We start from the raw sequence: 26,546 nt of genomic DNA, 5'->3' as shown, positions 1-26,546 counted from the left end.
ACCCACGTGTTGACCATGTTGCACATCTGCTACATTATGTGTAGGGGATCTAGGCCCAGCCTAGGTTTATTCTTTGTGAGCCCCATGGGCCTCGGCTAGTTTACTCTGCAGGTCTTCTCCTGGTGTCCTTGACCTGGTTGCTTAATCCTTCCTCTTACTCTTTGACAAAACTCCCCATGCTCGGCCTATTGTTTGGCTGCGAGTCTCTGCATCTTACAGCATATTTTTATTGAACTTTTTCTGTGTCCATTTCTATGTTAGTGATATCACTTAGAATTTTGCAAGAGAATATGCTGGTATGATTTGACTTAGTAAAAGATGCACGCAAATAGCCTGTCATTAATGAAAACAAGGTAGAAGCTAAATCGGGCCTATGAGATGAATGAGGGATGACCTGAGCCTGATTCCCCGCGCCAGTGGAGAGGTGGGCGGAGGGCACTGGCTCCCTCACTTCCTCCTGAGACCTACATGCATATACTGTGCCATGCATGCACACATATACAGTAAATAGAAAACACAAGTTTCAATCCCGACATTCATCATTTTCTTTACTAATTTGGTATTTCTTTGAACTGCTTATGTTTTGTCAGGTGCGAGTCAATTTAATATACATGTTAGGACTTGATAAATGTGGGAATGAATTCTTTATATTGTAATTACTGAATTCTTGGGTTGAAATTTACAAATATTTCTGGGATGCTAAACACACCCACTGTCTTATTTTCAAGAAGTAGAAATGTATATCTGACATCTTTTATCAAAGCCTATCTTATATAATTTCATTTTTGTAGCTTTTCCCATTTATAATTAACCTATCAGTGAGAAACGCTTCTTATGACAGATCTAGTTTGCATCGCAGGACATTTCCTTTCTTGAAATTTGATACATTTGCTACAGTTTTTGAAGAATCCCAATTATGTCTTTTGTCATATATTTGTTTGATTTTGAAAAAAAAAATCTGGGTAACTGTATTGATTCTTTGCTAATGCTGCCTAGTAAACAGAATCGGTGATTTCTCAGGAAGAACAAACTGTTTCCATTGGTTAGCAAAGTGTTTTCTTTCCTGTGGATAAGCAATATTTTGTATCCATCACATGGCTGAGAAGGAAGATTGGTAGATGCCCTCCTTCAGCCACTGTGAAAGAACCAAATGGTACTTTTAACTGTAGCATTTTAATAAATTATCGGATCCAAACTGTTCAATATCTAGGCTGTTGCAGTTGAAGGACAAATTTTCTCATGGGTATTGTAAAGAATACACGCTAGTTTAGGAAAGAATCTTATTTAGAGTATGAAATAAAAGTTAATGAGGAAAGAAGAAAAGTGTATTTATTTTCTTTTTAAAATTTTAGTGTCTTGATGCAGTTACCAGGGACATCTTACAGCTCCCCAGAACCGGTCATTTCATCCCAAGAGGTGGACACTCGGGTAAGGCGTGTGTGTGTGCGTGTGTGCATGCGTGTGAGTGTGTGCATGCGTGTGAGTGTGTGCATGCGTGCGTGTGAGTGTGTGTGTGGGGAGGGATGGTTAGCTTATGAATAGGCTGCTAATACTCTGATAGACATCAGCGCAGCTCATCTTAAGGGAAAAAGGTAGTGCTTAGAGTTCTAAAAGTAAAGGCATCTTATTTGTAAGTGTGTTTTAAATGCACAGCTGTTTTTTTGTTTTGTTTTGTTTGTTTGTTTGTTTCTGTCTTGCTAGATTGTGTTATATGCCAAGTTGGTGGAAGCTAGGCAGAAACATGCTAATAACATGGATGTTCCGCCGGCAATTCTAGCAACAAACAAGACTCTGCTGGATATGGCCAAAATGAGGTAAACAGTTGACGTTTCAATTCTCTTTGATATAATAGAGTTCTAAAAACATATCATTAGATAGTAGTGTGTCATGGCTTCAGCCTGTGATGCAACTGTCACATTCGTTGCCCATGCTGCAGTGCTATCTCAGACACCCTGTCTCCCTGTGAGTGAATCGTATTTATAAAACCACATCCGTCAGCCTCTCACCCTCTGTGGCTGATGTCATCTTTTTATTCCTCTTATTTAAATACCTTTAACTCTTCATTTAGACACTCTGTGTCTCTCAGGCCCAGCTTTTCTCCCTGTTGTTATTTCAGACCTTAGCTGGCCACTCCCTCACATCTGGTAACTTAATAACAAATTAATTACATGGTCTTGACTTCTTTGGCTTGGAATGCGAACCCTTGTATTCGTTGGCTTAAACCAATGTTTTCACTTCAGGACAGAGTGTGGGGTGATTTCTATGACCTAAGTTGCTTACCCTTGCTGGGCACTGTCCCCTCACTTTCATGTATGTCGTTTCTGCCTTGAATTTCTTGATTCTTTACAATTCTTCCTAAGTCTGGCTTAATTACAGTTTCTTCCGTCATGGTCCCTATTGTCTTAATCAGACAAATAATCCTCCCCCTTGTACTTATCAGAGCTTTCAGGTGAATGCTAAAGTTGCTTGTATGGTGGATACTTTTCTATATAATTAGCTGTAAACAAATACTACATTAGGGCTTAAACTCTGTGAATGACACTACTACTTTAGCCCTTCGTTATGACGTTAACATCAGAAGAACAAGGTGTTCAGTACACTTAGGATGGACTTCCAATGTTTTGCCGTTTGGTTCCTTTAAAGCTTTTTTTTCTGACACTAAATTTCACTTAATAGGGATTGCTTTAATGCAGGATGTTCTAAGAATAACATATAGTAGCTTTCATGTTACTATTACTATTTTGTTAAATAAATATTCTAAGATGACACTTCACTATTCAGAGAATATGCTTAAGATATGAAGTAATCTAACACGTGGAAACTAAACAACTTTCTACTTAATGACACATGGGTCATGGAAGAAATAAGGGAAGAAATTAAAGACTTCCTGAAACTCAATGAAAATGATGGAACAACATATTCAAATTTGTGGGACACACTGAAAGCAGTGCTAAGAGGAAAATTTATAGCACTAAGTGCCTTTAAAAAGAAAATGGAATCATCCCACATAAACAACTTAACAACACATCTGGAAGCTCTCGAAAAAAAAGAAGCAGAAACACCCAAGAGGAGTAGACGCCTAGAAATAATCAAACTCAGGGCTGAAATCAATAAATTAGAAACAAAGAGAACAATCCAAAGAATCAACAAAACCAAGAGCTGGTTCTTTGAGAAAATTAACAAGATAGACAAACCGTTAGCCAACCTAACGAAAAGACAGAGAAACACTATCCAAATTAACAAAATCAGAAATGAAAAGGGAGACATAACAACAGATACTGAAGAAATACAAAGAATCGTAAGAACCTACTTTAAAGGCATTTATGCCACAAAATTCGAAAATTTAAGGGAAATGGACAAATTTCTCGACCGATTCCATTTGCCAAAATTGAACCAAGACCAGATAAACAAATTAAATAGCCCTATTTCGCCTATAGAAATAGAAGCAACCATTGATAGTCTTCCAACCAAAAAAAGTCCAGGGCCAGATGGCTTCAGCGCAGAATTCTACCAGTCCTTCAAAGAGGAGTTAATACCGATACTAGTCAAGCTATTCCGAAAGATAGAAATGGACGGAACATTACCAAATTCCTTCTATGAGGCCACAATTACATTGATACCTAAACCTCACAAAGACCCAACAAAAAAAGAGAATTTCAGACCAATTTCTCTTATGAACATTGATGCAAAAATACTCAACAAAATACTCGCAAAGCGATTACAACAGCATATCAAAGACATTATCCACCATGACCAGGTAGGATTCATTCCAGGCATGCAGGGATGGTTTAACATACGGAAATCCATCAATGTAATCCATCATATAAACAAACTGAAAGAGAAAAACCACATGATCATCTCTCTTGATGCAGAAAAAGCATTTGACAAAATCCAACACCCATTTATGTTTAAAGTTCTGGAGAGATCGGGAATACAAGGCACTTATCTAAACATAATAAAGGCTATTTACAGCAAACCAACAGCCAACATTAAATTAAATGGAGAGATACTCAAGGAAATCCCTCTAAAATCGGGAACCAGACAAGGCTGCCCTCTGTCCCCATATCTCTTCAATATAGTTCTTGAAGTTCTAGCCAGAGCAATAAGACATCAAAAGGAGATCATGGGGATCCAAATGGGAAAGGAAGAAGTCAAATTATCCCTATTTGCAGATGATATGATAGTGTACATAAGCGATCCCCAAAATTCCACCAGAGAACTCCTGCAGCTGATAAACACCTTCAGCAAATTGGCAGGATACAAAATAAACTCGAAAAAGTCAGTAGCCTTTCTGTATACAAATGACAAACAGGCAGAGGAAGAAATTAGGAAAACTACTCCCTTCACGATAGCCACAAACAATATAAAATATCTAGGAATAACTTTAACCAAGCAAGTGAAGGACTTATTTGAAAAAAACTTCAAACCTTTGAAGAAAGAGATTGAAAATGACATCAGAAGATGGAGGGATTTACCTTGTTCATGGATCGGGAGAATTAACATAGTAAAAATGGCCATCTTACCAAAAGCAATTTACAAATTCAATGCAATCCCTATCAAAATACCTACAAAATATTTTGAAGATATTGAAAGATTAATTCTCAAATTCATATGGAGAAATAAAAAACCCAGAATAGCAAAAACAATCCTATACAATAAAAGATCCTCCGGAGGAATCTCCATACCTGATCTCAAGCTGTACTACAGAGCAACAGTAATTAAAACAGCATGGTACTGGCAAAGTAATAGGCTGGTGGATCAATGGAATCGAATTGAAGACCCGGAGATGAACCCACACACATTTGCTCACTTGATTTTTGACAAAGAAGCCAAATCTATTCAATGGAAAAATGATAGCATCTTCAACAAATGGTGCTGGTCTAACTGGATGTCTACATGTAGAAAAATGCAATTAGACCCTTATTTGTCACCATGCACAAAACTCAAGTCCAAGTGGATTAAAGACCTCAACTTAAAACCAGAGACATTAACTCAGTTAGAGGAAAAAGTGGGGAAGAGCCTGGGACACATAGGCGCAGGAAACAACTTCCTGAACAGTACACCCACAGCCCAGGCCTTAATGTCAACAATTAATAAATGGGACCTTATGAGGCTGAGAAGCTTCTGTAAGGCAGCAGACACTGTCAAGAGAACAAAGCGACAGCCTACTGACTGGGAAAAGATCTTCACCAACCCTTCATCTGACAAAGGTTTAATATCCAAAATATATAAAGAACTCAAGAAATTAAACACCACAAAACCAAACAACCCAATTGCAAAATGGGGCTTAGAACTAAACAGAGAATTCTCAACAGAGGAATATCAAATGGCTGAGAAACACTTAAAGAAATGCTCATCCTCGTTAGGCATCAGAGAAATGCAAATCAAAACGACACTGAGATTCCATCTTACACCCATCAGAATGGCTAAGATCAAAAACTCAAATGACACCACATGTTGGCGAGGATGTGGAGAGAGAGGAACACTCCTTCACTGCTGGTGGGAATGCAAACTAGTACAACCACTTTGGAAAGCTATCTGGCGTTTTCTCAGAAAAATGGGAATAGGGCTTCCTCAAGACCCAGCTATCCCACTCCTTGGAATATACCCAGAAAATGCTCGAACACACAACAGGGACATATGCTCAACCATGTTCATAGCTGCTTTATACACAATAGCCAGAACATGGAAACAGCCTAAGTGTCCCTCAGTAGAAGAATGGACTAAGAAACTATGGTACATTTACACTATGGAGTATTACTCAGCTATTAAAAACGAGGAATTCCCGAAATTTGTGGACAAATGGATTGACCTAGAAATTATCATAATGAGTGAGTTCACCCAGAAGCAAAAAGAGACAAACGGTATATACTCACTTATATCAAAATACTAGTCCAAGGGATACGTCCCATGAAAAACCTTACTTACCAAGAAAGTGGGTCAGAGGAGAGGACATCCTATTGAGACTTTAGGCGAGAGTAGCATGGAAGAATGGGGAAATAACAGGACCCACAGGGTCCTGGAAACCTACAAGAAGAACTTTATGACAGGCAGATCTGGGTCCTGGGGTCCTCCTCAAACTAAGGCACCAGCCAAGGAGAAATAGGCAGTAAACTTCGAACCCCTACCAAGACCTAGCCGACGAACACGATATTCTCCACTGTTGAGTGGAGAGTGAGATCTGATTCTCACGTGAACTCTGGTGCCCCTTTTCTGACCATGTCCCCTGGATGGGGAGGCCTGGTGGCACTCAGAAGAAGGATAGCAAGTTACCAAGAAGAGACTCAATAATCTTAGAGCATACATAGGGGGAAGAAGTCTCCCTCAATCACAGACATAGGGGAGGGGAGAAGGGGGGAAGTGGGAGGGAGGGAGGAATGGGAGGAAACAGGGGAAGGGCTAACAATCAAGATGTAATATGAATAAATTAATTAAAAAAAAAATAATTGTATATAATTGTTTAGGGGAATTTAATCTATAATAAATTGACTGAGTATGCAAAAAAAAAAAAAAAAAAAAAAAAAAAGATATGAAGTAATCACTAATTAGATTGGTAGATTTCAGAAAGAAGACATTATATTGTCTTGGATATTGGACGTAATGGGGAAAAATTGAGCCTTAGATTCCATGAGGGTAGCATGTAGGTTTCAAAGTGCACCATAGAAGCTGTATCATAAGGGCATTTAACATGTAGCTGTTCAAACTGGCAGCATGGACTTAAAGCAGATCTGCAGTTCAAGAAACAAAGACTTAAATAAACCCATCAACTTAAAGGCCTAGTGAGCCAGCTGACTGTTACCAGGGATGAAATATGAATGAGACTTTCTTCTGAGTGTCTTAGTGTTTCTTACCACCCCATTAGAACCTCATTTCTGTGAATAATATGGGTAACTAAGTGGAGTACTGGTATTAGCGTATTCTTTTCTGATAACGATCTCTTCACCAGTTAGTACTAGCACTGGATTTTGTGGTGATAGAAGTGGTGCCTTTATTTGTTAATTGTTTACATAGCAAATCTATCAGTGGACAAAGGTAGAGAAAGCAATTATGAGGTGTGGCTTTTTGTATAAAGCACTGGTTTTGATTGTAGAAAAACATACAAGTATTGAGTGAAATGCGAGTCTGAGCATCAGCTGTAGTCTTGGAGTGATGCTGACTCGGTGGCTTTATCATAATTCTTTCTCTTTTGTTTATAAACAACAGACCAACTACTGTTGAAAATGTGAAACAGATTGATGGTGTCTCTGAAGGCAAAGCTACTCTGTTGGGCCCTCTGTTGGAAATCATCAAAGATTTCTGTCAAGTGAACAGTGTTCAGGTAAAATATGCTGGTTTACAGAAGCTCATAGAGAATAACACGTTTGACCATTTCAGAGGCAACATGTTCTCCCTTGATTTGCATTTCCACCTGGACACTTAGAAAATGAGCTCAGATGCTTTTACAGCAAATGGTTGTGACAACATGTTAGCTACATACTTCTCAAAATTAATTGAGACAAGATCTCCCTTTGTAGCCTACACTTCGCTGGAATTGACCATAGAGCCCATTTGAGATTGAACTTGGATTCCTGTGCCAGTTTTCCAGTGGTCACCATGCCTGGTGGCTACCTGTCTCTGTTGGTGATGCTAAGGTAGCCATCTATGTACATGTCTATGTAATTAAAAATTTTTATTTTAAGTTTGGATAAGTATTGTATTTTGGCTGACAAGTTCTCCAATATGGTAGTTTAAAATTGGAGCTATGTATATATGTAGCTGTTAGTTGGAAAGGAACCTAGCCACTTTGGTTTTTGTACGTTTTGGCATGTGCCCTAATCAGTGGCCCTTCCTGTAATGCGATCCTTCTCTGTTAGATAGTGTTCATTTTATTCTCCTCAGTCTTTGTAGTGTGTTCCTCATGTCATTACTTAATTTCTTAAGTCACCATAAGTGATTGTTTCCACAAGGACTGTTTGTTTGTTTTTCTTCAAACTCCTGTGTGAACCACACTGTGAGATGGGATCGTCAGAGTCTGTGAAGACTGCCGGCCTCAGAGTCAGGGACCAAGACTTCAGCTCTGTGCTTTACATTGTGAATGTGACAGTTTCTTTTCTTTCCCTGGGTGTCCATTTGCTTATATGAACCACAGAAAGAATGACTTCTGCCCCCAAATCAGGGAAGTGGTGAGGAGTGGTAGAGAAATTATGTACCCATGCCAGTGTATGGGCTTGTTTGTCCCTGGTACATGTGGGCAAGCCCTCTGGGTCATCTTCAGAAGACTATCCCCAGCTCCACATAGGAATGTCTGATTTTTGTGTATACTGTTTCCTCTTTTGAAACAGAATACCTTTGGCAACTTTAAAATTTCTCTTCCATAGCCTTCTATAAGAAATTGTATGAAATTCATTGTATTTCATAATAGATATGAACAATGAACAACATCCCCACATCTTCTGGAGAGAGAAAAACGACTGACTTCTGCACTTCGTCTGCATTATTGAAAACATTTATTAAATAAATAAAAAGCCACTATATTCAGTAATATTTTAATATATTTGCCTCAAATATATTTAAATTTTTATTGAACTCCCTAAATAACAGGATATAGAAACAAAGTGTCCTCAAAGCAAAGCCCATAAATACTTCCTCACATATCTTTGCATAATAGATCACGATAAATTACCTTGTCAAGATGAAACCAGTTTTGCCATCAAGAGACTAGGCTCATTGCACTATTAAGCTATCTATTTTCTTGCTTTGTTATAACTAGAGTATGCTGTTTTAATTTGACTTTTATATGTGAGTTTAAAAAACAGTTTTATTTTAAAGCTTAAGATAATTCTAGTATTTTAATGAATTTTATATTTTTAATTTTTCTCTGTTCTTTCTTTTGGATATTTCATAAGGAACTATATCTAAAAAGGTTTTTAAGTCCATCTTTTAAATTCTGTATGTACTGTGTGTGTGTGTGGGTATATATGTGTGTGTGTAGGATCCGTGTGTGTGTGTGTGTGTGTGTGTGTGTGTGTGTGTGTGTGTGTGCATAGGATCCACCTGATGTGTAGGTGCTGGACATAAAACTCAAGTCCTCTAGGAGAGCACCACATGCCCTTACCCACTGAGTCATCTATCCAGTTCTATATCTCAGGTTTACATGATGCTTACAGGCCAGAGTTCTAGTCAGGACGTGTGTTTTACAGTGAATTATCATATAACATATTTTAATATAAATGCATTTATGTATACACACACACACACACACACACACACACACATATATATATATATATATATATATATATACATATATATAGTTATGTATATCTCACATACAAAGATATGGTGAGATTGTGTTTCTTTATGATCTGTGTGTCCATTCTGTAATAATAGTATGTAAACTTGTATATTGATTCTGTTCAGTTTTTGCCTCCAGGGGATTAGGGGATTACTTTGGAGACATCAATTAGGACGTTATATGCTTCCTTTTGAATTCTTTCTTATGAGCCAAAGAGAAGGTGAGAAAGTCTGTTGCGTGCTCTTTAGCTTATTTAACTTTTTAAGTCAACATGTAAAAATCAACTTCTTTTTTTTTTCCCCACAAAACTCTTTGTTATTTAGAGACTTTGTGTTATGTTTCCCTGTTATGCCTCATAGTCATATGTTGATCATTACATTAATGGTATTATATTATATCTATCACTATATCATCATCATCATCATCATCATCATCTGTGCTATATTTAAAATCTGCAGACAGACATCTTTTCCAGTACAAAACCTCAAGAGGAACAGAAGGAAAGTCAGGAAATGGGAGATAAGGAATGTTCACTCTCACAGTCTATGGCTGTCACATATTCTTTATTCCAGGAAAAGAAAATGTCCTTGGTAAGCACTGCCTTGGGGTTTGTTACTTCTTGTCATACAGTACAGTAAGTGTCATCTTTAATTTTCACACACAGTGGCATTCTCTTCCTCTGGTAAGCCTGTGTCTGTCAGGTGACAACTGCAAGTCTAGTGTGACCACAATAATCTTGACAGAGACTGTATCACAGTTAGAGAGAACACAGCTGTAGCTCAGGGAAAATATAGCTGAAGCATCTTAAACCCAGTTAAAAACTAGTGGTGTGCATATTATTAAGAAACACAGAGACAAAATGTGATCAAATACTGTCAAATGTAGATATGCCATTCTTCACACTGTTTACTATGAAATCTGAGAACTTTTGTATTATGGAGTGTGTGGCTTTTAGCCTCCCACGCCTTCAGTGCAGCACACTTGCCTTCCACGTGGGAGCCCCTAGGCGTTATTTCAAGCACTGCTGGGGAAAATAAATTCACTAAGTTACGAAGAAACAAGGCACAAAACTGAGAAAACATGCTGTTACACATGGATGATGTATACACTGCTTCTGGAAGTTACTCAAAGATCCAAAAATAGCTTTCTAAAAATTCACTTTTCACTCTATCTTCCAGCACTCCCTGCTCTGTTTTCCCCACAAAGCTATGTTGGACACTCTTTTAAAAATCTTATCACTGAGCCAGAGTGGTGGCTCGTGCCTTTAATCCCAGCACTCAGAGAGGCAGAGGCAGGGGGATCGCTGTGAGTTGGAGGCCAGCCTGGTCTACAAAGAGAGTCTAGGACAGCCAAGGCTACACAGAGAGACCCTGTGTTAAAGTCTGGGAAAACAAAACAAAACAAAATCTTATTGTTGTGAGCAGTGGCCACGAGTAATGGTTCTTCACTGTTCTAACGTAAGTCTTCAATGCTGTTGAGTTTTGATTCTACGAGATGGAGAGCACATCACTAGAATAGCGTACCACGAGACTCCCGCTCTGCATCCCTGGCCTCTCTGACAGTCAGCTGTTTGGAACAGCTCCTGTGGATCAGGACCTGCTTTCCCCCTCCACCCTGTATCACGGCACTTTATTTAGCTTACAGTTGGATGGAAATAAAAACATACAGTCCTTAACTTTAAATGTCTAGATAGTCAAGCTCCCTACTTAAAACTAGAAAAAACATTAGCAAAGAAACTACATGATTTCATTAGCTATTTTAAGAATAAAATACACGGTAAGTAGGGATTTAAGTTGAATCTTGTGTAAGCACTCAGTACCATGTACTTGTTGAACATACCTCATATGAATGTTCTGATCAGTGTACACAGTAACTGACTATGGTTACCAAGAAAGTTTGGAATGGGCTCCAAATGTTTGAATAAGGTATATTCTAGTTGCAATAATAATACATAAAGTATATTACATTTTCTGATCAGTGGTATGATGAATGAAATATCTTCATTTATGTCTTATGGTATTAGGTAGTAGTGTTTGATTTTGCAAGATGATCGTTGATCATCTATACCTCCCTGGAGTCCTAAGAGGGTCTTGCTAGTTAACCACAAAATTAAACACATCTGAGGACTAATTAGTGACAAGCAATAATACAATTAGTTGGAGGTAATTTGATGCCTAGTATCAAATAACCCTGATATTATACACACATGGTTCATACTTTTTAATGGAAAAGGGTAGAAATTTAATGAAAGCAATTTAACACCTACTTATGAAGGATGAAAATATTGCCGTAGATGGTCTGCTCTGTGAGTGAATCAACATTCACACATATAGTCTAAATTCAGACTTTCTAAGTATATTGAAAGAAATATCATGAATGTTAATGTCATTGAGCGTCTGGTTTTTGTTTAAAGAAATGTTTTTACATAATATATCCTGTAAATGAATTTGGAGCCACATCTATTTTAAAAGCTTGATTAAAAATATTTTCCAAAATTGATCATCATCATGTTTAGTTCAGTAATATGATAAAGGTGAGCAAGCATCCTGGTTAAGTTGTAGCTCCCATTTTATGAATGGAGCCTGTTTAAAATACTTATGGAAGTCTTCCCAGGGCTCTTTTAAAGAGAGCACTCAGGGGTTGCCTTCTTGGAAATTCATGTAGCCAAAGCACCAGGTCCAATTTTAAGAGCATTACAATACAGCTTTCTATATTTCCAAAAGATTGTATGAGATCTCAGACTTACCATAAAGTGGCCAATGGCTGACCCCAATAACATCTTAGAGTAAAAACAGAGGGAAGGGTTAGGGATTGAATTTTTGGCTAAAGTTGGGTGCTTTTGTTTTTAATCAATATACTGAATGGAATCTGTGGAGGCCTATATAGTGTTTGAAGAAATATTTAAAATGAACATTTTACTCAAGGTCGAATTTTTGCTTATTTCTCAGTGACTATTTACTGCCTGAAGATGTGCTTTCTTTCTGTGAGGCGCAGGAGGAAGCTTTAAGCTCACTGGTTCCTTTGCTGGTCTTTCTGCAGCACAGCATAGCTGAGAATAGGCTTCTGCCTCTCACAGCAGTCGGCATGCACTTAGCGCAGGCGGTGAAAGCTGGCTACCCCCTGGATATGGAGCGAGCTGGCCTGACCCCAGAGGTTCAGAAGATCATTACTGATGTTATCCGAAACCCTCCCATCAACTCAGGTAATGCACACCGCCCTTCTCTGCAGCCTAATGACCTGAGTCAACTCATGAAGTAAACAAGCGATTCGCTCATAGCTCCAGATTAACAACACTGACCCTTATACTGTGGTGAAATTCCACTTTGGCAACTTTTTTTCTTCTTTTAGGAAAAACAGTTATTTCTGCCTCAGCAGAAAGTACACTGAAAAATTCTTTCTTTTCAGATTATAATTTTCCCACTCATCCCCAAATCAGGCATCCCCAGCAGCCAGTGGACTCCTTATTGTCCCCTAAGCGCCTCAGAGTCCCTGCCACTGTTCTCTCTCTAACCAGCAGCCAGTGGTGACAGTCACTGACGTGTCACGCCCCAGTAGAAGAGTTCCTTCTTAATAGACGGCTCAGCACTTAAGAACACTGGCTGTTCTTCCAGAAGATCAGGGTTTGATTTCTGACACCCACATGGATGGTGGTCCACAACCTACTGTAACTTCTGATACCCCCTTCTGACCTCTGTGGGGATCAGACACACACATGGTACATAGACATACATGCAGGTGAAACACCCATTAAAAAAAAAAAGGTATTTGTTCTTGTTCCACTGAGGGACCTCGACTGTGCCATGGAGCTCAGTCCTATGCTTGGCTTACAGAAATATTTGATAAGTGATGCTTTTTTTTTTTTTTTTACAGAAGTAAGGTTAAGGCACATTAGAGGATTATCCTCTTAAATGCACAACTATAAGGTCAATGTGTTATAACAGTAAAAATGATTTTTAAAAATTCATCTTAAAAGCAAACAAACAAGTTGGGCATGGTGGTACATGCCTGTAATCCCAGCACTCAGGAGGCAGGAACAGGCAGATGTCTGTGAGTTCGAGGCCAGCCTGGTCTACAAAGTGAGTCCAGGACAGCCAAGGCTACATAGAGAAACCCTGTCTTGAAAAACCAAATCCAAACCAACCAAACAAAAAAGCCTTTCCTGAAAAGCTGAGCGAATTCTTACTTTTCATTACTTGAAATTCTTTTCTCGCGTGGAAACAACTAGAGTTGTCACTCACCCAAGAATTTGTAAAACGATAAGGCAATAAAATTGCTTAGAAACAATCTTTCTCAGATACAGTCTGGTTGTAATTTGATTTTCTGTACATATCTGTGTATAGAGAAAACATGTTTAGACATGCTAATATGAGATTTAGAGTGATACTTGCACATTTATAATTGTAACTTGGTCAGTATGGATCTGTTATGGTTAAAATTTTATAATATAATATTTACTCGAAAATAGAGTAACCATGGCTGGAAATCTTGTCCTGTGTGTTGTTCTTAGACTCCTCTAGATTCCACTCTGTGACTTCGTGTTTTTATAATTCTGTGATTTTTATTAGTTTTCTGTGTTTATATAATTTTAAACTTCTTTCATTACATTGGGTGTTTTAACTATGCTTAATAAGTAAGATATCTAATGAGGTACCTAGATAATACTCAGAATAATCTCTCCCATTCTTCATGTGCATGGAACTGGAAAATTAAGGGTGGTTTCCAAGGGGCCTTCGGCAAAGGAGTAACACGATCTCTCAGGGCAGTGAAGGAGGGCAGCTGGGGCTGCCACTGAGCTTTCCAGGGCGTGTTTTAGGACTGACTTACCCAGGAGGGTGGGATGAACTAAGTGCATTTACAGCCACAAGTGGCCTGCTTGGAGAACTGTAGTGCAGACGACTGTAAGGTAGTGCACAACACACTTGCAGACGTGGTGAAAATACCAATGACATCTGCATTCATGCAAACCCTATACATAGCATCACTGTCAGTAGTTAACCCAGAGGGGAATGTTTGTGTGCCAAAGTTTTTGTAATATATTTTAATTTTAGAAGTAAAATTATTCTAAATGGAGTAAGATTCTTTTAAAATAACCTTAGTATAACATTGTCATAGTTCAGTATTTTAACTATTTTATTTAAAAAAAAATAGTTTGCCACACTTACATCATAAAATTAAGAATGTGTATTATCATTTAATTTTACTAACTCACAGAAGAAAATGAATATAATATATTATAGTTATATTAATTGATTGAGATATGGAAAAATCCAGTGATTTTTCTAAACAATACTACCTAATAGAAATATAATGTTGATCACATGGATACCTTAATTTTCTTTTTTCTTTTTAAAGATTTCTTTATTTATTATGTATACAGTGTTCTGTCTGCATGTAAAGACTGCATGCCAGAAGAGGATACCAGATTTCATTATAGATGGTTGTGAGCCACCATGTGGTTGCTGGGAATTGAACTCATGACCTTTGGAAGAGCAGCCAGTAATCTTAACCTCTGAGCCCTCTCTCCAGCCCTAATTTTCTAATATCTATATTAAAAACTAGAGCTATAATTAATTTTCATAACAGTTTAATCTGTACTATATACTAAAATATTATGATATTCAATCTAAAGTTAACAAGCATTCTGTACTAAGCTTTTAGTTAGCCATTTTATGTTTATAACATGTCTCCTGATGCTGACGTTTAATTAGAAATACTTTAGCCAGTATGCTGATGCATGCTTCTAACCCCAGAGCTTGGGAAATGGGGCCAAAAGCATTAGTAGTTCAAGGTCTTTATTATCTTCAGTGATTTTCATGGACATATTGGGCTATATGAGACACTGTCAAAAAAAAATCAATGACCAACATTAAAAAATAGTGATCTATATTTAGCTTTCATAAGCTTTGAAATTGAGCTAAGTGGACTGGTATAATATTATTTTTTAATTTAATAATTAATTTGAGTTACTTAATTTCAGATGTTCAATAGCATGTGGTTGGCTAATGGCTGTAGTAGTAGATACAGCACAATTTAGAGATAACTTGCCAGTATACATCAAACTACAGTGTATCCAACCTATGAACCAGCAACCCTACTTCCAGCAATCCAGAGGTATGAATGTAATATAGTGCTCATCAGAACCTTATTCTAAAGAACCATTGAGGACAGCAGATGCTCAAAGTCAAGCCTGTATCCACAGCGCAGAGTGCACCTTAGGGCCGCTGAGAGTTGTGGGATTTCTATGACAACTAGAATGGTGCATTGACCCAGAACAATTGTAATGGGGTTGATGTGATAATCTCATTGATGATTTTAGTACATGTTTAGTACATAGTCCTTTCTAAGACTATGCTTAGCACCAGTCTTACATTTTAAACCTGGAACATAGCCAACTGTACTACTTTTTGTTAGCTGTATATAACTTTTATTTGTGCCTATTTATTTATTTATTTATTTGTTTATTTACCCCTTTGGATGAATCCTCGAATAGCAAGCCATAGTTTTTGGAAGAAAAGAGAATATAAACCTGAAAATGTCAACAATTTAAATTCATGTTGTCAAGATGAGTTGAGTTGTATGTCAGGAGTCTTTAATAAACTAAGTGAAAATAAATAAGTAGCTTGTAAGTTGCTTAGTTTTATTGTAGTTGACATTGAAGATGAATGTGATGTGGAAAGGATATACTTCAACAAAGAGGAGTGCTTTATCTGTAGGAGATGCTCTACAGTGTATGTCCTGGTGGTGGTAGCACGAGCCTGTAATCCCAGCACTTGGGAGGCAGAGGCAGGTGGATCTCTGTAAGTCTGAGGCCAGCCTGGGCTGCAGAGCAAGTTTCAGGACAGCCAGGGCTACACAGAGGAACCCTTTCTTGAGACCACCCACCCCCCGAAACCTAAAAGTTTTGTTTTTAAAAGAACACATTTATTTGTTTGTGTGTGTCTGTGTGTGAAATGCGTGCACACACATATACAGGAGTGCACACCTCTACTGAGACCAGAAGAGGGCGTCAAACTCCCTGGGGCTAAAATGACAGGTGGTTTTGAACTACTTGATATGGAAGCTGGAAACTAAACTTGGATCCTCTGTAAGAGCAGTGTGTGTTCTTTACTGCTGAGCTGTCTCTCCAGCCCCAAGAGTAAATTATTTTAAGAAAATTTTATTTATAACCAATATTTGGCAGTTGGAGCACAGTTTCCTTTAAAAAAGCATCTATGCCCATTTGGTGTCACTTTGACGGAACCCGACAGAACACAGCCTACAGAGTTGCGCGGCATCCTTACTCTCGGCGGTCCTGGAGCTAAGCGTCACGGGGAAGCATGGTTTTACCGCATTTACCTGAAGGATGTTACCATTTGAAAGGCACTTTTCTTCTGTCCTCTGGAGTAGTTTATCATTTTCACACCGTAGTTTCCTAAACTACTTGGCTTAACTTTTGTTGTTTTGGTTTTCTTCTACAGATTTGTATAAAGTTAAACTCATTAGAATGTTGGTTCCTGAAAACATTGACACATACCTTATCCATATGGTAACTGAGATCCTTGAGAGTGGATCGGACAGCAAAAGGCAGCCTTCCTGTGATCCCAACAGAAAGAGGTGTTTCTCCAGCTCTGAAGAGAGCCCTGGGAGCTCTAAGAAAAGCAAGGAGGCAGTCACCGAGACCAAGGTAGTGATTACACCAGCATTTACAGAGCTCACTTGGTTACTTTGCGCACCCAGTGGGTACATTTTGGTCTGTTGTAATGTATAAATCTGTATGCACTATTCCCTTTGCTTTTCAAATGCGATGTGAGAAAGCTGGTTCTTGGTTTTTAGAGACAGGGGTTTCTCTATGTATCCTTGGTTGCCTCTGTAGACCAGGCTGGCCTCGAACTCACAGTGATCTACCTGGCTGTATCTCCTTGAATGCTGGGATTAAAGGCATGGGCTACCATGCCTGCCTGTTTTTGTTTTGTTGGTTTTTTTGTGTTTTGTTTTGTGAGAAAAGCTATGGATTTTTTTAAGACAATAAAAGAATAATAATTTATTGTATAGAAAACCATCTTAAAATTTACCTCTCTTGGCTTTCTGGTCTGAAAAAAATCCACCTTATTCCAGAGATGTAGCTAATGGAGTTAGCTTTGTATGTCCTGGCACTGCATATGTTTAATGGAAGTGAAGGTAATTCAGTTGTAATTGCCTCTCACATGTCGATCCTTCCGTCGTTCTCATGCTCTGACACAAGGATTATACTCTATATGCTGATAGTTATGGTAGTGAGCATAACATGGGGAGGTTTGCATAATTAAAAAAAGTAAGCAGTCAGTGTTATTTTAGATGGTATTAAAAGTGCTTGAAGTCACTCTTTGTATCCTACGACATTGTAGTGAGAGAAGAATCGTTCCTGACATCACTATAAACTTGCAGTTTTGACTTTTAATATCTCCAGGGCCAATATGACTTGCTAATAGTAATTGCTGAGCTTTTAATAACTCACAGAAATTGCATTATTTCTCCTATGGAAAGCTGGGTGCGCTGCCTTGTAGTTGCTAACACGCTGGGGCCGAGGCTCCACGCTCCAGCGCTGCAGGGATTCCTACAGGGTTCCAGCACTGACAGCTCACACTTCGTGGTTTAAAATACAGGGAACTCATCTTTTTTTTTTTTTTTTGAATTGAACTGGTCTTTTAAAATTCTTGACTTTAGTTAGCTTTGTGTGTTATTGTATGTTATCTTGTTTTAGATAATCTAGTGACTTAATTACTTGGGAATGTTGACATTTTTCATAATGTATTAGTTGTAAAAGTGATATTAGCAAGTGCATATTTTAGGTAGAATTAATGACATTTAGCTCCTGTTGAAAGCCCATCTTTCTATTTTTGTAACTGATACTGAGCACTTAGGGCTTTCTTACTTGTTTTTCCTACTTATAAATACAGGAAAGGTATACTCCACTGTTAATGTCAGTCTGCTGTTTGAGGTGTGAACTTGTCCCTATTCTGTTGTTCATTTTCCTGTGAAATTGGTTTTCCTGCCCTTGCAAAACAAGTCATAGCTCAGGGTGGCCTTGTTAATTTCATATAACTCTCTATGAAATTTTTGGTGTAGTGTGTAAAATATGGGAATTGTCTTATAAGCCGCACTCCATCATTTTTTGTTGGCTTTTCTCTTCTGACTGTCTCTAGTACACATGCCCTGCTTCACTTTTTTTTTTTCTTTTTTGTTTCCATTTATTGAAAATGGATTTTGCAGGCATGGTGGCGCTTACCTTTGATCTCAGCACTTGGGAGCCATGTGGTTTCTTGATTAAACCTAGAGCCTTTTGTATGCCAAACGCACCCTCTGTCCCATTTCTGGGCATTTTCACCACCAGTGTTTTTCTTTGCTCTTCCAGGTAACGTTTGGTTACCTTGTAATCAAGTTTTCCTCCAGAGTGCATAGATCTCCTGTTGTCCTTCCTGCTTCCTTGGTTGGGAGTGGACAGCAGGCACAAAGGTGCTGTCCCAGCCAGTCCTTTTCCTTAGCTTTGGAAAAGTTCCAGCAGCCCCTTCATTTACACCGAATTTCTTTACTCGACATGTAACATAAAACAGCTTTCGTTTTCTTAAATGTAAAATATCAGTATTTCAATGTTCAATATGAAATTTCAATATATAATTCTTTTTCCTAAGTATCTTTTGTACCACCCCCCCTTTACCTGTGAATATTTTGGAACCTTTTAAGAGCAGAAGACACAATAAAATATAGCAAGTAATTGATAAAATATCGAAGGTTATCATTCCTGAAATGGTATAAATTATGCCCTTATTATACCTTATACTAACAGGCACATTTAACTTAAAGAAAGCTACCTTATTATCAAAGCCTTCAAATACTCCCAGTAAGTAAACCAACTTGGCCGAATTCCAAGGAATACTCTTATTAACACGATTTCTGCCCTTTTATTCTAAAACTAGTGATGTAGCTCCATACTCACATTTGTACCATTGTAGGTTTTAGAATATTTACCTACTTCAACTGGTAATGTTTATTTGTTTGTTTGTTTGTTTTGTGCACAGATGGTGTAGCATAACATTCTTTTCATACCACTAAATATTTTTTCTGGGACTTGACGGGGTCCAAAGGATTTTCATAGATGCGCCCCTGAAGCTATATGCAAAGTGTTGTGCATGTAGATATTTGTTCTTTTTCTGAGAGGGGGATCTATGGTTGTCAGGGAATTCACAAAGCAGTCTATGCAGCAAAGGTTTTTTTTTTCATTTATTCAATTTTATTGCCTCTTGGCCACTCTACAAGGAATTGGGCGATGACTGAGGCCAGTCCTTCTGCCACCATGGAGGCCAGGACCTGGTTTCTTTTTTTATGTGCTCAGTAAACTCTTTTTCTGTGTACATGCTTGTGTGCCTTTCTTAGAGCATCACTTTCATCATCTTTTAATGTTTTTTGTTTGTTTTCTCTGAAATCTCTTGGACTTGCTGCCTTGTGCATGCCAGATGAGTGTTGTAACACTTCACTGTGTTCCCAGCGCTTTAAATTCACCACTTCAGTCAACCCAAAATGAATGTGTTATACTAGTAGATTGGAAATAATGTTCAGGTTTTTACTTAGCAAAGGAGTGCCTGAACTTGAGTGACTTGAAAGTTACAGTGAAGCCAGCAGGGTGCACACTGGGTAAAAGTCCATAGTGAAGCCAGCAGGGTGCACACTGGGTAAAATCCTTAGTGAAGCCAGGAGGATGCACACTGGGTAAAATCCTTAGTGAAGCCAGGAGGGTGCACACTGGGTAAAAGTCCATAGTGAAGCCACCAGGATGGTCCAGTGGGTAAAAGCTTTTGTCTGTGCAAGGCTGATGACTGAATTTGATTCCTGGAACCCATATTAAAATGGGGAATACAGTGGTGTGCATCTGTAATCCCACACCTCATAGGGTGATAAGGAGGTGGGGACCAGAATTGCCTGGAAGTTTGAGGGAGCTAGCTTGGAGTACAGAGCATGGAAAACAATAGAAGAACCTCTGCTTCAACATGATAGCGAGAAGGAAAAAGACCTTGAAAGATGTCTTTGACTTCCACATGGGTGTAACATGTATACACACACACACACACACATATACACATACCACATGTGCGCATGTGCATGCAGTCCAATAATAACAATAAATCATCTTTAAAGGGGATGGTAATGTGATGATAAGTAAAGGCTTAAAGAATCGATATAATTTTTCTCCTTTATTTATTAGATTTTTTTCACCCCAAAATGAATTCTATAGATGTTTCCATTTCATTGTGTTTGCTTGGGAAGAATAGTTGGGGAGAATTCAGAGTATCTGTGTTGTTTTTACAGCTCTTATGCTAATTCTTTGTATTCTGTTTTCTATAGACATCATCTGACATGTCAAAGAGAAAATTACCCCAGTGGTTTGCCAAAGGAAGTATGCCCTCAGCTGATATTGGCAGCTCATCAATGGCCAAGACAAAAAAGAAAGGTCTTTTTAGTTAAGATGACAGCTACAGAACAATTTGTGGGTCCTTCTGCCTTTATTCCTGTAAAGAATGAAAAGAAATATTTCAGCTTTAAAATTACTTAAAGTCCAAAGTAAAACCCACTTAGACATTGAGCAGCCGGCATCTTTAATTGCCTGTCCACAGATGAGATGACGTGTCGGAACCGTCTGGGAGCCTGAGTGCCGCAGAGACTGTTGAGGTGGCCTCCTCTCGGGCTGCTCTCAGGACCCTTGACACCACGCTGTTGCAGTCGCTCTTCTTCTGGCGGTGGTGTGTGTGGGAAATGTAGGGTGTGTCTCTGTGGCAGACATACCTGGTTACAAAGTGATAAATATGAAGCAGTCTTGAATTGCCGAAATGGTGTCCTGTGACTTTAAGGCAACAGACTCATTTTAAAGATTGTCTTTACTTCCTTATGTCGGTGTTTGTGTGTGAACTGTCAGACAATATCAGTGCACTAGACCAGTGAGTGCCATGTTGGCTTCCATTTAAATGGGGAAAATGGTGAAAGGATTCCATTATAGAGAGAACTAAATGCTATGCATTTTTTTTTACAGAGTCTCTATTATTTTTCAAGTTAAACAGTGTCCTCCATACTGAATATTAGATATGCTTAATTTGCATTTATTTAATTACTGAGTACCTTCAATATTTGAAGATGCCAGAATTTAATATCTTATGTGACACAAAGAACTTAAAAAATCTAAAGCTCAGCTCTGTTCTTGGTAAGCTTTTGTTACATAAATTTAGGCAGTTCACCATGTAGCTTATAAGTACATTTCAAGTATTTGATTGGCGTTTTTGTAAATAGAAATGGACTGTTATTAATACAAAGAAATACATACTTGAATTCAGAGCAGTTTTTAAAAAATAGCCATTACTAGATAATCAAAGCCTATTTTGGAACCTGCTAGACTTCCTCATATCCATTTTCTTACTTTGTTATATCCACAGTACATGAATGAATCTTATTGTAAAACATTCAAACTACACTTAAAAACATACTCAGAGCATCTGGGGTTACCATCACAAGACGGACACAAGATTGAGCCCTTCTGCATTCCATGGTGGCTGGGCGCAAGCACTACATGAGTCTTTAACCCTAGCTGAAGAGCTGTAGGCAATTAATGACCATACATGCCAGCAACTTTAACTAAGCTCAGTGGGTTGAAAACCAAGACTTGGAAGCAGGAGGGGGTCAGGGCAACTGTGAAGAGCAGAGTTCCCAGAGGCGGTAGCGAGCAGGATAAGAGCGGGAAGTTGGGGAGGGTGCTATGACCAAAATGCATTATATGAGTGTGTGGAAATTTCAAGGAATAAATAAAATTAACCTTTAAGAAAAAGAAAAACATAAAAATCCCCATGCTCCCATTTTCCTGCTCCCTATTACAGAAGGTAGCCCCCACTAACATGTCACACAAATTCTCTAGATTCTTCGATTTTTCCTGTGCCTTAACACAGGTTTCTACAACACACAAGTTGGTATTCTTTATGACAAAGTGTCAAGCATCTTAAACTGCTTTGGACTTTGTGCTGGATGTGGTGGCCATCCGTAGGAAGACACCTGTCTAATTATCTGAGTTATGAGTTGAACTGGATTTTTTTTTTATGGAATTGAGAAACAAAAACCTGTTGGCAGATGCTTGGTTCTTTAGGCCTGGTATTTTGGCAGACATTTTTTTCAAGACTAAATGATGTTAGCTTATTGCTTTAAGGAAAGTGACTTACCAATATTTACTGCTGGTAATAACATTGAAATTTCTAGTAAAACTTACAATTTTGGTTAACCTGTATCCTTCACGGGGAACCTGGGCAGCTTTCCTTGACCTGAACACTTTTCTAATGAGATGGGTTAAATAAACACATTATTTTATACTATCTAAAGTTTTGTCTGTATCTAGAACCCAAGAAATAAGTGTTTGATGGATAATTAAGACATGATGTGAAATGGAGACACATTGTTTAACAGGCTGCTGGAAGCAAAAGTCTTAATGTAGCCAAGAGTGAAAAGCTGGTGGCTGTCGCTTCAGATGACACACTGAAAATAATCAGTAAGAAACTTTTGGTATAGCTTCTCTACCATTATTTGAAAAGCTATTAAACTATTCCTGTTCTTCAGCTACATATTTGTATGAATTTAGGTTTTTCAAATATACCTCGAGCAAAGCAACATGTCCAAGTAGACTGGATGTGGAAGACTGGACTTTCCCCTACACTCATCTACACAACGAGAACATGCACAGAAGTGAAATGGGCCCATCACTGTCAATGTTTTTAATGAAAATATGTTTTTAAAACAAATAACATTTATGTCAAAGTGTAATTTTTAAATGAATCAATAAATCTTTGGAAAAAGCCTCAGATATAAGTATATATCTGCACAACTGTACCTATACTGAGTAACTACAGAAACCAGGAAAGTAATAAGCAACCATGGGGGCCTTGAGGAAGGAGCTGGGCAGCGGTGTGAGTGTGAGTGTGTGTGTGTGTGTGTGTGTGAGAGAGAGAGAGAGAGAGAGAGAGAGAGAGAGAGAGAGAGAGAGAGAGAGAGAGATGACAGGTACTAGGGACTGGGGGGAAAAGGTAGGGCCTTTAACTACAGAGGAGAAAAGAACAGTACAGAGGGAAAGGTCAGGAAGAGGGGTAGCTAACAGTGAAGTTGCTTGACAAGCTGTAGGAAAATATTACTGTATGCCTTTATGTTTACTTAAAAAAAATATGTTGCCAGGTGGTGGTGGTGCACGCCTTTAATCCCAGCACTCGGGAGGCAGAGGCAGGCAGATCTCTGTAAGTTCAAGGCCTGCCTGGTCTACAAAGTGAGTCCAGAACAGCCAAGGCTACACAGAGAAACCCTGTCTCGAAAAACATATGTAGGAACATTGTGGAAGAGAGGATAGAAAGATTGTAAGAGCAGAGAACCAGGACTTCTGCTGTGAGATAGTGACTTCTGTATATGACATGGAAGCTACACCTCTGAAAACAAGACCAGCATAATGACATCACCACATGATATGCCAACACTGACGGAGGAGATGTCACAGGGCCCTAACCCTAGATGAAGAACTATAGGGTCATCAGTGGCTCCTGAGAGGGGACAATTGAGTCTAGGGACCATATCCAATCCGGAGGGTCAGCCCTGAACATAAGAGCAACACTAAATATATATGTGCAGGTATGTATATAACAGTAATAATTAAAGAAGAGGCCATGAATTTGATAGAGAGTGGGAGGGACAACACGGGGACTTGGAGGCAGGGTGGTGAGGGAAATGCTGTAATTTGAGCACACGTGTAAAATTCTCAAAGAATGTAAAATATTTAGTCAAAGTTGAAAATTCTCACTTAATTTCTAAAGTGGTAAATGTTGGTGGATGTAAATCAGAGTAATAACGGTTCTTTAGGACCCTCTATTTTGACTAATATAGAGGGTCTTGCCACATAAAAATTTGAAGGGTATTAGAGTATATTATTTGTTAATTGGGGATATTTGTTATATGGGCATATATATTATTGTTGGGTAGTGAATAAATTTTTTCTGCTAACTTGCTTTGGCTTTTTTTTTTTTTTGATACTGTCATTTTGTGGCCTCTAGGCTTACTTCAAACATGTGCAACAGCATGCTGAGGATTGAATGTTCTTGTAATGAAACTCCTGCCGGACGGACGAGGCCTTGGGATCTGCCTGTCGCTTTAGTTCTTGCTTCATCTTGCTCTGCTCCTGAAGATGCCCAAGAATGCAGGATGTCCCCGCTGGCTGCTTGTAACCAGACTTTTGGCTACTTTGTGTTCTTTTATCTAACTCCCCACACCACCCTTATCCCTTCCAACCCCTCAACACTGGATAGGAGAGAAAGGATAGAGGGGCAAGGGGGGGATCCATTGCATTAGACTACTTCCTGCTGATTAGGAGCGTTGAGTTCCTTGGGGCAGGGTTGATCTTCGCTCACAGGATATTCACTCTCTTCTCCTCATCTCTTTGCCCATGACTACTTGTCAAATTGCAACAAACCGCATCCAACAGCAACCAGCAATAGGAGGAGCTTCAAGGGCAGCAATAGCAGGAGGAGGAGCAACACCGCGCTGTGCCTCTTGGGGCTCTGGCTTTTACATGTCCTCTGAAGAGTCTGCAGAATTCCAAATGCAAGCCACGTGGCAAAATCATGTCCCCGCCAGAGCACAACAGAAATCATAGTTAGCTGCTGTGGACAATCTGAAGCAGCTGCGTATCCCACCCCTGGGATTAAAACAAAAATATAATCACATAACATTTTCTGTGTTCTTATATAAACCAAAACTCTCACTACAGCTGTTCTTTCCTCTTATAAGAGTCTGTTAACTATGATTTAGTCCTCAGTCCTTCTCCTATGTTCAGATGAAGGGCTGGGGTATAGCTCAGTGGCAGGGAACTCACCCAGTACACTAAAGACTGCGGCTCCCATCACAGCTGTGGCACCTGTCCCAGGCACTGCCACAACAAAACAGCACCTTGCATGGTTTATTTAACATCATAGTGCACTGCACAGTCTCTTTTTACCAACATACCAATTTACGGTTCCAGTTTACCAAAGAGAACATCTCATGTCCAATATTCTAGAAGTTGCGCTTAGCTATGCTTGTGGATGATGTCCCACTAGAACATAGATTCAGCAGGAGGAGGAAGGATTCTTGTCTGTTTTGTCCATAGCTGTGTCGATGCCACTTAGAAAAGAGTCCCACCAGGCAGGAAGCCGGGAAACGCTGAATGAATGAGTAGGCACAGCCACATGCTACAGGATCTAGCCAGAGCTGCTTCACCCGGGGAGGCATACGAACCCTCAGGCATCTCTATAATTCTGTTTAGTCACAGGTCTCAGTTCTGTTGAGATGTCTGGGTTACACCTGGTCTCAAATCCCATGGACCACAAAGCTTCCCTTTATAACTTTAGCCATCAGCAACACATACTATGATAAAGCCCATAGCTCTGCTATCAGCTAGGTGATTGGGCAAAAAGCACTTAGAAACCCTCATTACATTCATTATAATGTTTACAGCTATCACTGCGAGTAGATACAATGTGTGCAGGTAGACAATTTAGCAATGGTCAGATCTCAGCTAACTGGACTGTCTGTGTAATATCAGCACTAGGGAGGTGGATAGAGGATCAAGAGTGCAGAGCAGTGACATCCAAAGATCTAGGTCTGTGTGATCCAGCTGGAGTACAAACACACTTTTAATCCAGGAGACAGAGGCAAGAATCAGCTAAAGAAAAGTTTAGGTCCAGGCATGGTGGTACACGCGTGCCTTTAATCCCAAATGAAAGTAAAGTTAGTTTGTAGAAGGAAGCACCCATGTTTGAAAGTGATAGCTTATTGAGTGGCAGAAAAGGTGACAATCCAGAGAGGATTTGACCGAATAGGATACGCCCAACTCTCAGGAGAAAAGAGGGGAAAGGGAAGCTACTTAACAGGCAGTTTTATGAGGACAGTAATAGAGAGATGGGCTGCAGAGAGAGAACTCTGGTGAAGATGAGAAGCCGGAAGATTAGAGCAGATGGCTGAGTTAGTTTGAGGCCAAGCAGAGCAGTTCAGGCTGAGAGAGAAGCCAGGTTAAATACATCAGCTGGGAGAAGCATTTGAGCCAGAACAGCTGAGTTGAAGCAGCCAGCTCAGAGCTCAGAAGAAGGGTGAGCTCATTAAGCAGGACGTCTCAGAAGCTAGGCCTAGGTTAGATGATACAGGGGCTCGAAGCTTCCAGAACTAGGCCTAGGCCGGCAGAAGGAGGTAGTATACGCCTCCAAGATGACAATCACCTCAG

General features: G+C 39.1%; 1 protein-coding gene across 3 annotated transcripts in view; it reads left to right on the top strand.

Annotated features, from left to right (window-relative positions):
• WRN (WRN RecQ like helicase) overlaps window positions 1-22,626 on the top strand; it is a 121,386-nt gene extending 98,760 nt beyond the window's left edge. For all 3 annotated transcript variants that reach the window (XM_084759656.1, XM_084759655.1, XM_084759657.1), the window contains 7 exons: window positions 1,353-1,428; window positions 1,702-1,814; window positions 7,204-7,318; window positions 9,733-9,864; window positions 12,314-12,476; window positions 16,732-16,937; window positions 20,630-22,626. In XM_084759656.1, coding sequence (XP_084615782.1) covers window positions 1,353-1,428; window positions 1,702-1,814; window positions 7,204-7,318; window positions 9,733-9,864; window positions 12,314-12,476; window positions 16,732-16,937; window positions 20,630-20,749 — 925 coding nt within the window. In that variant the 3' untranslated portion in view covers window positions 20,750-22,626. The remainder of the gene's footprint in view (window positions 1-1,352; window positions 1,429-1,701; window positions 1,815-7,203; window positions 7,319-9,732; window positions 9,865-12,313; window positions 12,477-16,731; window positions 16,938-20,629) is intronic.
• Window positions 22,627-26,546: the final 3,920 nt, after the last annotated feature.

This window comes from Acomys minous (genome assembly GCF_964271855.1).
Source record: "Acomys minous genome assembly, chromosome: 15".
Taxonomy (NCBI): Eukaryota; Metazoa; Chordata; class Mammalia; order Rodentia; family Muridae; genus Acomys; species Acomys minous.
The sequence above is the reverse complement of the archived record's forward strand: the minus strand, read 5'-3'. Positions and strand labels throughout refer to the sequence as shown.